The 12,850-nt window shown below is 35.7% G+C and overlaps 1 protein-coding gene across 1 annotated transcript; it reads left to right on the top strand.

The window, feature by feature from the left end:
* The first annotated feature begins 1,321 nt into the window (after positions 1–1,321).
* On the top strand, positions 1,322–2,099 carry LOC107947741 (uncharacterized). The gene is made up of 2 exons (XM_016882272.1): positions 1,322–1,454; positions 1,669–2,099. Exons 1-2 carry the CDS (start codon positions 1,322–1,324, stop codon positions 2,097–2,099), a joined length of 564 nt encoding a protein of 187 aa, XP_016737761.1.
* The last annotated feature ends 10,751 nt before the right edge of the window (positions 2,100–12,850 follow it).

A 12,850-nucleotide genomic window follows, 5' to 3' on the forward strand; every position in this document is an offset into this window, starting at 1 on the left:
TTCTCTAAAACTATTGTTTGTTTAATACTGAGACTATTGTAGGCAATAGACTTTACTGAAATACTCTGCTTAGGGTAAACTGAAACTGTAGTGAAATTAAGATCTGCGAAAACAAAACTCTGAATTACTAATAACGTTTTTCATAAAATATCCTATAATAAACACTGTAACTATAAACTGATGCATAAAATTTTTAATTCAGATAATATGTAAATTGATAATAAGCACCAGAGGTACTCATGGAAGGGGTACAAGAGGCCGTGGCAGAGGCCGTAGAGGTGCTCGGGCTACGTCGTCAGCATTAGGTCATATGCCTAACAATGAAGCTAGAGAGACACCGGCTTCACCTGTGACTGAGACTGGATCATACGATCGTACAGATGGGGACAATGCACTATCCCAAGCTATGTTGCTGATTTGGAAAGGATTGTTGGGCCTAATATTGGTACTGTGGGCTGTGGGTCGGTGACGGAACAACTCAGGTCTAATGGGGCTGAAATCTTTAGGGGTATCGCTGAAGTTGCCCTTAATGTGCCTGAATATTGGATTGAGGCCACAGAGTGTATCATGGATGGCCTAGACTGCACCCCAGAGCAGAAACTAAAAGGTGTGGTGTCATTGCTACGAGATGAAGCCTATCAGTAGTGGCCTACAGTTAAAGAGGGTACTCAGCCTAACCGGTTGACTTAGGAATTTTTCAAAACTGTATTTCAAGGGAAATATGTGGGCACTAGTGATGTGGATGCCTGGAGGAGAAAGTTTTTGAATTTGACTCAAAAGGGATAAATCAGTAGTTGAATATGAGTCTGAGTTTTTACGACTTAGTCGTTATACGCGTAAGATGGTGGCAACTGAATATGAGCATTGTGTTCATTTTGAAAACGGCCTTAGAGATGATTTACGAGTTTTGATAGCTCCATAGAGGGAACAAGATTTTTCTGTGTTACTGGAAAAGGCAAAAATTGACGAGCATGTGAAACGCGCCGAGCGCCAGAATCATGAGAACGACAGGGGAAAGAACAAGAGGGTTTGGGAGCCCTCAAATTCAGTTGTGAGGCCTAAGAAAAAGGCCAAAGTTGATGGGCCAGTCAGATTTGGGCCCGTTATTGCTGATTTTAGGCTACAACCTTGTACTAATTGTGGGAGACACCACCAGGGCGAGTGCTAGAAAAGGTTAGGGCATGTTTGAGGTACGGATGTTTGAAGCATCGCATCAGAGACTGTCCGCAGAGGCTCGATTAGATGCAAGCTATTGGTATCAGTACTATTCAACCATCGAGAGGTGTTTAGCAGCCACTAAAAAGCCGTGGTTAGGCTAGAGATGGAAATGGTATGGGTCGTAGTCGTGGAGCATCGGACAGAGATGCTGGTCATACTGAGGCGAGGCAGCCAGCCAGCACTAGTTTATACTGCACGTCGCCGAGAGGATGGAGACACCATAAATGTTATTAAAGGTATGTTCTTTATCCATAATGTACCTTATACTGCATTGATTGATGTTCGATCTACGTATTTGTATATAGCATGCACTGTGTCTGAGACTTTGGGTATTATGGTTGAAAGCACTACAGTGAAGTTACAGTGTTGAGTCTATTAGGGCAGCAGTGAGGGTGAATAAACTATGTAAGAATGTACCCTTAGAGGTTCAAGGAGTGATCTTTTTGGTAGATTTAATGGAACTCCCTTTTGGAGAATTCGACTTAATATTAGGCATGGTATGGCTAGTTAAGCATCAGGTGAATTTAGACTGTGCTGCAAAGCCGGTGGTACTGAAAATTGAAAAGGGTGATGAGGTAGTTGTGATTGGGGAGCATCGGAATTATCTGTCAAATGTGATTTATGCACTTAAAGCTGAGAAGTTGGTTTGCAAGGGTTGTGAGGCATATCTAGCCTATATCAGTGTTTTTGATTTTGAGGTTCCTTCTATTAAAGATATCAAAACGGTTAAGGATTTTTTTGATGTTTTTCCCCATGAACTGCCTGGGTTACCACCCTACTACGAAGTTGAGTTTGGGATAAAGCTCTTGCCTAGTATAGCTCCGGTGTCTATCGCCCCTTATAGAATGGCACTGAAGGAGCTTCTGGAGCTTAAAGCTTAGATGGAATTGCTGGACCGAGGGTTCATCCGCCCTAGTGTGTCTCCGTGGGGAGCACCGATTTTATTTGTGAAAAAGAAGGATGGATCCATGTGAGTGTGCATCGAATATCGGCAACTGAATAAATTGACTATTAAGAATAAGTACCCCCTACCGAGGATAGATGATTTATTCGACCAATTCCGAGGAGCTTCGGTCTTCTCTAATATTGATCTCCAATTGGGGTACCATCAACTGAGGGTCAAGGAGACTGATGTTTATAAAACAATGTTTAAGACTCGTTATGGTCATTACGAGGGAGACTGATGTTTATAAGACAGTGTTTAGGACTCGTTATGGTCATTACGAGTTCCTAGTGATGTCGTTTGGACTGACAAATGCACTAGCGGCTTTCATGGAATTGATGAACTGAGTGTTCCAGCCGTATCTGGATTAGTTCGAAGTGGTGTTTATAGATGATATTTTGGTCTATTTGAGAATTGAAGATGAACATGATGCACATCTCTGATTTGTTCTGTAGATTCTGAAGGAGAAACAATTGTATGCTAAGTTCAGCAAGTGTGAATTTTGGTTACGAGAGGTAACATTTCTAGGACATGTGGTATCTGCCGAGGGGATTAGGGTTGATCATCAGAAAATTGAAGCTGTTTTGGATTGGAAGCAGCCTAAGCCGGTATCTGAGATTGGAGTTTTCTGGGTCTGGCAGGGTATTATAGACGGTTTGTTGAGGGGTTTTCATTGATTACTACACCTCTGACTAAGTTGTTGCGTAAAGGGGTACCGTTTAACTGGACTAATAAGCAGCGGGAGAGTTTTGAGAAGTTGAAGGAAGTTCTAACTGAGGCCACTGTCTTAATACAGCCAGAATCTAGGAAGGAATTTACTGTCTACAGTGATGCATCACATGTTGGCTTAGGGTGTGTGCTGATGCAAGAGGGTAAGGTAGTGGCATATGTGTCTCATCATCTTAAGACGCATGAGGCGAACTATTCGTAAAAGGTTTCTCAATGATTGTAACTCCATTGAGAAGATTACTTCAAAAAGATGTTAAGTTTGAATGGTTAGAAAATGTCAGAAAAGTTTTGATCAACTAAAAACTTTATTAACTGAAGCTCCAGTGTTAGTTCAGCCAGAATCTGGTAAAGAATTTGTAATTTACAGCGATGCATCGTTGAATGGTCTAGGCTGTGTTTTAATGAAGGAAGGTAAAGTCATAGCTTATGCTTCAAGACAATTAAAGCCGCATGAAAAGAACTACCCGACACACGATTTGGAATTAGTAGCTATTGTGTTGGCGTTAAAAATTTGGCGCCACTATTTGTTCAGTGAAAAATGTCATGTTTATTTTGATCACAAGAGCTTAAAATAATTAGTGACTCAGAAAGATCTGAATTTGCAACAACGAAGATGGTTGGAATTGTTGGAAGATTATGAGTTAGTGATTGACTACCATTCGGGAAAGGCTAATGTTGTGGCTGATGCTTTAAGTTAGAAATCTTTGTTTGCACTTCGTGCGATGAATACTCAGATGACTCTTTCCTATTATGGCTCGATTGTAACTGAGTTGAAAGCGAGACCGTTGTTTTTACAACAGATTTGTGAAGCTCAAAATTTGATAATGAATTGTTAGCTAAAAGAGCCTAATGTGATTTGAATTCTAATTAAGAGTTTCGAGTTGATGCTTATGATTGTTTCAGATTCAGAGGCCAAATATGTGTTCCGAGAAACTCAGATTTGCTTAAGATGATTTTGAAGAATCTCATAATAGTCCGTTATCTGTACATCCGGGAAGTATGGAAATGTATAACGATCTGAAATGGCTTCACTAGTGGCCTGGTATGAAGCGTGGTATCTCAAAATTTGTTTCGAAATGTTTAATCTGCCAGCAAGTCAAAGCTGAGCATTAGGTACTATTTGGGTTACTACAACCAATTATGATTCCTGAGTGGAAATGGGACAGAATCACAATGGATTTTGTATTAGGTTTGGCCCTGTCTCCAAGTAAGAAAGATGCGATATGGGTGGTTGCTGACAGACTAACAAAATCAGCTCATTTCATTCCTGTGCATACGGATTTTTCGCTCGACAAGTTAGATGAGTTGTACATTTTCCAGGTTGTGAGATTGCACGAAATACCTATTTATATTGTTCCGGATAAAGATCCGAGGTTCACATCGTATTTCTGGAAGAAACTACAAGATGTATTGGGTACAAAGCTACACTTTAGTACTGCTTTTCATCAGCAAACAGATGGTCAATTCGAGCGGATTATTCAGATACTCAAGGATATGTTGAGATGTTGCATTCTTGAATTTGAAGGTACATGGGAACGATATTTTCCATTGATTGAATTTGCGATTAATAATAGCTTTCAATCGAGTATAAAAATGGCAAATTATGAAGCTTTATATGGTCGCAAATGCCGAACACCTTTATATTGGACTGAGCTTAGTGAGAATAAGATACACAGGGTTAATTTGATCAAAAAGACTAAATAGAAAGTAAAAGTGATTCGTGAAAGTCTGAAAGCAGCGTTAGATCGTCAGAAATCATATGCAGACTTGAAACAGAAAGATATTGAATTTCAGATTGGGGATAAAGTGTTTTTGAAAGTTTCTCCATGGAAGAAAATACTCTGATTCGGTCGTAAAGGCGAATTAAGTCCAAGATTTATTGGGCCGTATGAGATTATCGAGCGTATCGGGTAGATTGCTTATAGATTGTCGTTGCCACCTGATTTCGAAAAAGATCCATAATGTATTTCATGTATCGATGCTTTGAGAATACAGATCAAATCCCTCGCATGTGATTTTCCCCTCGGAGATTGAGATTCAATTTGATATGACATATGAAGAGGAACCAATTCGAGTTTTAGATCACGAGGTTAAAGAATTGAGAAATAAGAAAATTTCATTAGTGAAAGTCTTATGGCATTGTGATGGGGTCGAAGAAGCTACGTGGGAGCCCGAAGATGCTATGAGAGAGCAATATCCAAACCTATTCATTGGTAAGATTTTCGGGGACGAAAATCCCTAATGGGGGAGAGTTGTAAAACCTAGTTTTAGTTAAATTGGAACAGTGGTTTTGGGACCAAAAAATTGAGGTCGTAAAATTATTTTAATATTATTTTATGTGTTTACAGCATATGAACATGTATGTGTGAAAATTTCGTGAGCTAATTTTATCATTTAATAGCTCAATTTAAGAAAAAAAGGACTTAATCACGTAAAATGCAAAAGTGGCATGCTATAAGTTAAAAGTGTTTATTTGCTATGGTTTGTTATTTATGAGGTCCTTATGATGTTATTAACCTATTGATAATGTTAATGGACATTAATGGGCATTATATCATGAATTTTGGTAATTTTTAATTAATGGATAAAATGGTAATTTGATTATTAAGTTATTATAATTAAAACAAAATCAAATTTTGTTTCATCATTCATCATACTTAGCCTAAATTAAAGAAGAAAGAAACCATTTTTCATATTTCTAGGGTTCGGCCATTGATAAGCTTAATTGATGTATGTATTTTGCTCGGTTTTTAATGATTTCTATATTTTTGTGATCGTTGCTTTGAGTACTAGCTAGCCCATACCTTAATTTCAAAATTTGTTGATGAATTTGTGAGTTCCATTGATGAATTCTTGAGCTTTTGAATGATTGTTAATGAATTATGAAAGCTTGATGTTAGATATTAAAGTTTTGTTAAGTGATTTTTGACAAAAATGTCAAATAGAGATTAAATTGAGAAAAGTGTAAAATGTATTGTCAAATGTGTGAAATAAATGAAAATATGGGATGATATGAAGCTATATGAAATTCAGCTAGCATGAAATTAGAAAAAAATTGTGTAATTTGTGATTTTTTGAAATAAGGACTAAATTGTAATAAATGTAAAAGTTTAGGGCCAAAGTGCAAATTGGTTAAATTATGTGTTTGTGGATGAACTTGTTTCAATTGGTGATTAAATAGATTAATTTTGAATACATATAGATCCTAAAAGAAAGAAATCGAATCAAGATCGAGGAAAAATAAAAGTTGACGAATAGTCGATTCCGTCCGTCTATTCCGACTACGAGGTAAGTTTATATGCAAATAAATGTATTTGAATTAATTTATTCATGCTTATATGATATTGAAATGTAACGAATACCCTTGGAAGATGAATATGTGGAATTAGAAAGCATCGATAGTGTTACGACGTCTGAAAGTCCCGTATGAACCATATGAATAGAACAGGATAAATATGTCATGACATAGGATTCTGAGATGTGATATTGTGTAAGACCATGTTTGGCACATTGACATCATATATAATTTCGTATAAAGCCTTATCTGGGACAGTGGCATCGATATTTGATAACATGTAAGACCATATCTAGGATATGGCAATGTACGAGTTTTACGAGTTATTCGAGTATCCTTATCGATTCCAAACGGTTCAACGGGCATTATTGAGAAAGAAATTAATATGCGAATGAGTATCAGATTCAAGTACGTATAAAATGTACATGTCATTCAAAAATGAAAGGTGAGTATGTTGTAAATGATGACAGGTGAATTATAAGAGAATGAAATGCGATTATATGTAAGTGAACTAGATGTGATTGATGAAGTGAAATTGTGATTTGTGTGATCTTTCTATGGATGAATTGGTTTAAGTCTATCTCATGTGTTGTGATTATTTGTATTTGGCTTACTAAGCTCTTAAAGCTAACTTTGTGTGCTCTTTTCATGTTTTTATAGATCATTGAAGCTAACTCGGACTCTGGGATCGTCGAGAAGCATCATCGCACTATCGATCATCTCGTTGGTATTTTTAAAAGCTTTGAATTTATGGTATAGGCATGTATAGACTGGTGTCATTTCGGTATATTTTTTAGTTGTGATTTTAGCCATGTGATTTGGCTTGTAAATGTTAGTATATGACCATTGAAGTTGGCTTGAATTATATGCTTGATAAATGATATATGAATTGTATAATATATTCTAAGTGTTGGATTGTTTGGAATTATTGTTCTTTGATTGGTTATTAATTATGGTAATAATGTTGGGAAATTGGCATATTGTGGCTTGAATTTGAGATGATCATATGGTTTATTAAGTAACTTGAAATGGATGATAGGTTGATGAATTATTGTAATTGGAAATGAGATAAAGTGTGATGATTATGGTACATTATTTTGGTATGTTTTGAATATGTAGTTGAGAGGTTGAATGGTTACGAATAGATGTAATGATATGAGTATGATTTTGTAGGTTTTGGTCGCTTAAAGATGCATTGAAAAGGTGCTATTTGGTTGCTATGTATGCTTGTGGTTAGGATGGCAAATTGGCTTTGCAAATAGCCTATTTTTGTCCACACGGGCAGAGACATGGGCGTGTGTCTCCGCCGTGTGCGACACACAGTCATGTTGCACGGCTGAGTGTCCCCTGGGGTACCCTTCAAATTAAAGTCAGTATACCCTACAGTTTAGACATGACCTAGACACACTGGCGTGTCTACTGGCCATGTATGGTACACGGGCTGGGACATGGGCGCGTGGTTGGCCGTATGACCCAAGTCAGTAACCCCCTTAAATTTCACACGGTTTGGCACACAAGCGTGTCTTCAGTCGTGTGGTACAAGTCAGATGTATGCCCTGTTTTCACACGGTCTGTGACATGGGTGCGTCTGGTACCCGTGTGAGGCACATGGCCTGTTCACACGGGCGTGTGACCCTTATATTTATGAAAATTTTCTATGTTTCCCAAGGTTTGTGAATGTTTCAATTTAGTCCCGAACCACTTCTAAGCATGTTTTAAGGTCTCGTAGAACCTTACAAGGGATAATGTGATTAATTTGAATAAATTTTGATTATGAATGTGAATTGTGTGTGATTTTTGGTAATGCCTCATAACCCTATTCCGACAACGGATACGGGTTAAGGATGTTACAATTACCAAGAAAGATAGAGCAATACCACTCACGAATCAACCAAACTTACAATAATTTTCATCTAGTATTATAATTGGCCAGCCTTTCTCTATGATAATTATTTTACCTGAACATGAACAGTTACATATGTATTCTCTGAGAATAACAGAACATATGACTTACCTAGAAGAGATTATTGTAAAATACTGTAACGCATAGGTTTGTCCAAGTGCACACAGTTATTATCAAGTAATAAGTAAGTATCGAGTTATCATCTCTACAGGGATTGTATTTGTGTTAAATCACTTAATTGTAAAATTATACTAACAACTTGGTAAATAAAAACATAATATAGTTGAGAAGTGAAGATTAAAATATATTAAACTAAATGCAATGATCCCTAATGCAAATTATCCTAAGTATGCAAACTATATGAATGAAATAGATTTTAGCAAAATTAAACACAATTTGCAACAATTATAACATAAATAAACTAGGAAAATTACTTTAATTAAAGTCAATTTATTATCAACATGCTTAATAACATTCGGAAAAACATTCCATGGCAACTTGATCTTTTATGAGTTTCGAAACCACATAAGGTGCTTTCAGAATCCTTTGCTTAGTAAATACGCATTTTACTATTCCTTACTTAGCATTCGTGTGAGGTAACAGGGACGTGTTAGGTTTGAAATAGTTTAATCACACAAATTTAAAAACTATGCAAGTAACAGAGCTTTGTTAGAGTTGTTATGCAACCTGCAATTTAATCGGGTTAGGATCTAAATTGAGCATGCACATTTCAATTATGCATCCACTAGCCTTTGGCTAGTTAGGATCACTCAGCTAATTCAGGTGCATTTCAATCACATATAAACAAAATATAGACTTGATTTTAATTGAAAACATGATCGATTGAGGGACAAACATTATAGGCATGAATCAAATAAATATTACTTAATCAAAGCAATCACCCTAGCTTAAAATTAAGCTAACATTGTTGTAAACAAGAACAAAGAACACATAGAAAACATTTTCAGATTAAATTAAAGAAAAGAAAGATTAAGATTAAACCCAAATTAGAGTGGCTGTCACCCGAGACTCTGACTGACGAGGCTCCTTCACTCCTTTGCTTTGCTCCTTTACTGATGGCTCTCCAAGGTGGTCGACCAAGGGTTGCTTAAGATGCTTAATTTATAAAATCTCTATGAAGAGATGATGCTAGGCATGGGAAATGGAAAATGCTAAAGAGGATTGAGAGGATAGAGAGAATGATGATGGATGAGGGATGATGAATGAGGGAATGAAGGGGTCTTATTTATAGGTGAAGAGAGGTGGGTAGTTTGCTGAAAATAGCTGGGTTTAGTCTCTTCAAACTTCTTCCATGAGTGGTCGGTCGTAATTAATGGAATTTGAGTTGAATTTTGCTTGATTTTTAAGCAAATTAAATGACATAATAACTCAAGACTGAGACTTGGTGAAATGTAAATTTTCGGGCAAATCTCTAATTTCTTCAACAATGCAAGGACCTTGTGTAATTAAACCAAAAAGTGGTTTAAGAGGACAACCATGTGTAGCCAAATTTGGGTTGACTTGGTCTTCAATTTGGATGGTTTTTGTAATCCAACAAAGCCATTAGACCTGCCCAAGATAAATCAATAAGTTAAGGGACCAAAGAATAAAATTTATCTAATTTAAATAATTAATTAAACCGAAATTATTAATGAAATATTTAAAATGATTTATTAATTATAATTTTATATTTTATTATTTAATTTAATCATGCATGGCCCATTTTATGTCTTAAAAAATGTAATATGTTCAAATCAATATAAAATAAGCCATTTTATGCATGAAAACTATATAATAAAGCATAAAATCACATTTTAATAATTTCCATGTCCTAATTTCATATTTTCACCTATTTCATTAATTTATTAAACAATTACTTAGTTTTAACAATGAATATATGTAAAAAGCCGATAAATTACATAGGAAAAATCCTATATATTTTTCAGTTTACACACCCTAAACTTAAATCATTTCTCATCCTGATTAATGTTTATGCACGGCAAAAAGGTCTTGCTAAGGCAAAATTGCTAACTGTGCAAGCAGCATCAATCTTTGTCCCATAATCATGCATTAATAACTTCATGTTGATAGATCTTCTTTATTAACAAGTAATTGATATGCAAACATTTATAGAATTTTATACTAAGTTTCAAAATATGCCAACATGAATCATAGTTTGTATGTATGTCACAGCCATAGATAACATTCTTCATTCAGCATAATTTCTTATCAATCAAGCAAACAATCATAAGGCTTATTTGTGATCTCATATGTTGAACTTAGTACTTCCTCTCCACTAAGGTAGGTGACATAATCATCAAATCAATAAGTCTTTTATAAGGTTGTAATGGGGCTCAGTTAAAGTTAGGTGATCACGTTATTTCGTGATAGGTTTTAAATATTTGTAATTACTCATTCTTGAACTAACTATTATCGTGATGTAGGCAAGTGTACCTATCGAACAGTAGTATAGTTTTAGCAAGACCGGATTGTCGAACCCAAAGGAACTAAAAGTACTAGTAATGACTGTCTTTTTATTATCTAGCCTAAGAATAAAGAGGTGTTGTTTTAATTAACTAATTATCTAAACTAAGAACTCATAGAGAAAAGAATTGGGGAATTGCTTTTGGGAAAATCGATTGAATGAAGACAATACCTAAGGAAAAATCCACCTAGACTTTACTTGTTATTCTGGCTCCGAATCGGACGATTTATTCATTCAACTTGTTCCGTAGAGATTCCTAAGTTATGTTATTATCCCTATTCAAGACTAATAACATCTAATCCCTAGATTGAATAACCGAGACTTTTCTCAAATTAACACTCTAGGGTTGCATTAACTCAATCTATGGATCCCCTTATTAGGTTTCACCCTAATCCGGCAAAATCTTGTCACCCTATTTCTAGGCGCGCAATCAACTCCGCTTAATTATGAGAAATGTACTATTAGATAGGGTCTATTTCTCCTCTGAATAAGAGCATGTCTTGAATCATTATCTTGGGATATCAAAACAAGAATTAAGAACACATAATTATGAACAAGTTAAATATTTATCATACGATTCAGAAAATAATAACAAGGTTCGTCTTAGGTTTCGTTCCCCTTAGGTATTTAGGGGTTTTAGTTCATAACTAAATACAAAAACATCTCAGAAGAATAAAGAATACAAAACATAAAGAAAACCCAAAACTCTTGAAGGGAAATTGAGGAGGGATCTTCAGTCTTGACGATGACTCCGGCTTCTGAGATGGATCAATCGACTTCCTTAGAGTAATTCCTTATCCCCTCTTCTCTGTCTCCTTTTTCTTCCTCCTCTAGGGTGTATTTATAGGCTTTGGAATGCCTAGAAGCCTTCAAAAGTGGCCTTTTCCGAATTGGACTTAACTTGGGCTCAGCAGGGACACGCCTGTGTGCAATTATTTTAGGCTGTGTTAGAGCTTGTTAAAATGGCACGAACGTGTTATATACCCATGTGAATCGTGCTTCAATTCTGCCAGATTGACACAGCCGTGTGGTCTACCCGTATGAGGAGGTCCAGGCCGTGTTGATTTCGTACTTTGGCCCATTTTCACTATTTTTGGCCCATTTCTCGTTCCTTTGGCTCTCCTATGCTCTTCTAAGTATAAAACATGAAATTAAAGCATTAGGAGCATCAAATTCACCAATTCTAATGAGAAATCATCCATAAAATTCATTAAATATGGGGTCAAAATATGTATAATTTACGGTTTATCAGATACCCCCACACTTAAGTGTTTGCTTGTCCCCAAGCAAAATTCTCAACTCATAATCAAAATAAATTCTTCTCAACTTACAATTCCTATCAATAATATCTCAGAATAATCTATAGGTAATCATACATTGGGAATTCAACTAAGAAGAACATAAAAGTTTCAAACATTCCAAGTTGAGTTTTTAATCATGCAAACATAGGTGTTTCTCCGCATCTAAGTAATTACCTTTGATTCATAATATCATAGAGTTTCACATCCTCACTAAAGATTCACTCAAATCACTCGAGGTGTTTAAGGACAATAAATGAAACACTCAATAGTCAATAATGAAAAGTCATTAGCATAGGCTTGCATGAAAATCAAATCTCCACCACTATAATTTAAGATGATACATCAATCAAAAGGTCTTTAGAGGGTTGTAACGAGGCTTGGTTAGGGGGTGTGGTCACAAGCTGAAAGAAATGGTTAGAATCGTGATTGAATTGAAAAATTACCTAACTAGAAAAAGAGCTAATCTTTACTTGCGTACAACAGAGCTTCTTCTTAGAAAATGAAATTACAGATATGTGTACATAGTTTTTTTTTAAGAACAAGTTAAAATAATATAGACTAATTGTCAAGAACAAAACATAGATAGGCAATCCATTCAACTCAAATCTGGACAAAAATAGGGATTAATTTAAGGGATTTCAACAATAATGGGTTAAAGGTTAATATTAAGGGTAATATAAGAAATGGCTTGTTAGGCTCAAGAGGGTTTACTAGGGGTTAATCGTGAAGGTAGGCTTTTCATGGCATGAGTGGGTTAATCCTAAGTACCTTAATCATTTTGACATATCAAATCAAATGGTGTGGTCTCGACATGTATAATCAAGCAAGTTCTAGAATAACAGTTCAATACTGACGCACTTAAAGCAATGATAAAAGTGAGCATGAAAGAATTAATAGATGCTCAAAAGGCTCAAAATTCTCACAAAACTTATGGCTTTTTGATGTTTAGACTCGTGAATTCCAACTCAAAGTAATA

This window comes from Gossypium hirsutum, chromosome A04 (genome assembly GCF_007990345.1).
Source record: "Gossypium hirsutum isolate 1008001.06 chromosome A04, Gossypium_hirsutum_v2.1, whole genome shotgun sequence".
Taxonomy (NCBI): Eukaryota; Viridiplantae; Streptophyta; class Magnoliopsida; order Malvales; family Malvaceae; genus Gossypium; species Gossypium hirsutum.

Bases quoted from the DNA above. Each gene is read 5' to 3' on its own strand.
- LOC107947741 (XM_016882272.1), top strand. From the start codon at position 1,322: ATGGAAATGGTATGGGTCGTAGTCGTGGAGCATCGGACAGAGATGCTG. The intron at 1,455-1,668 runs GTATGTTCTTTA...TCTTTTTGGTAG, and splicing joins CACCATAAATGTTATTAAAG to ATTTAATGGAACTCCCTTTT.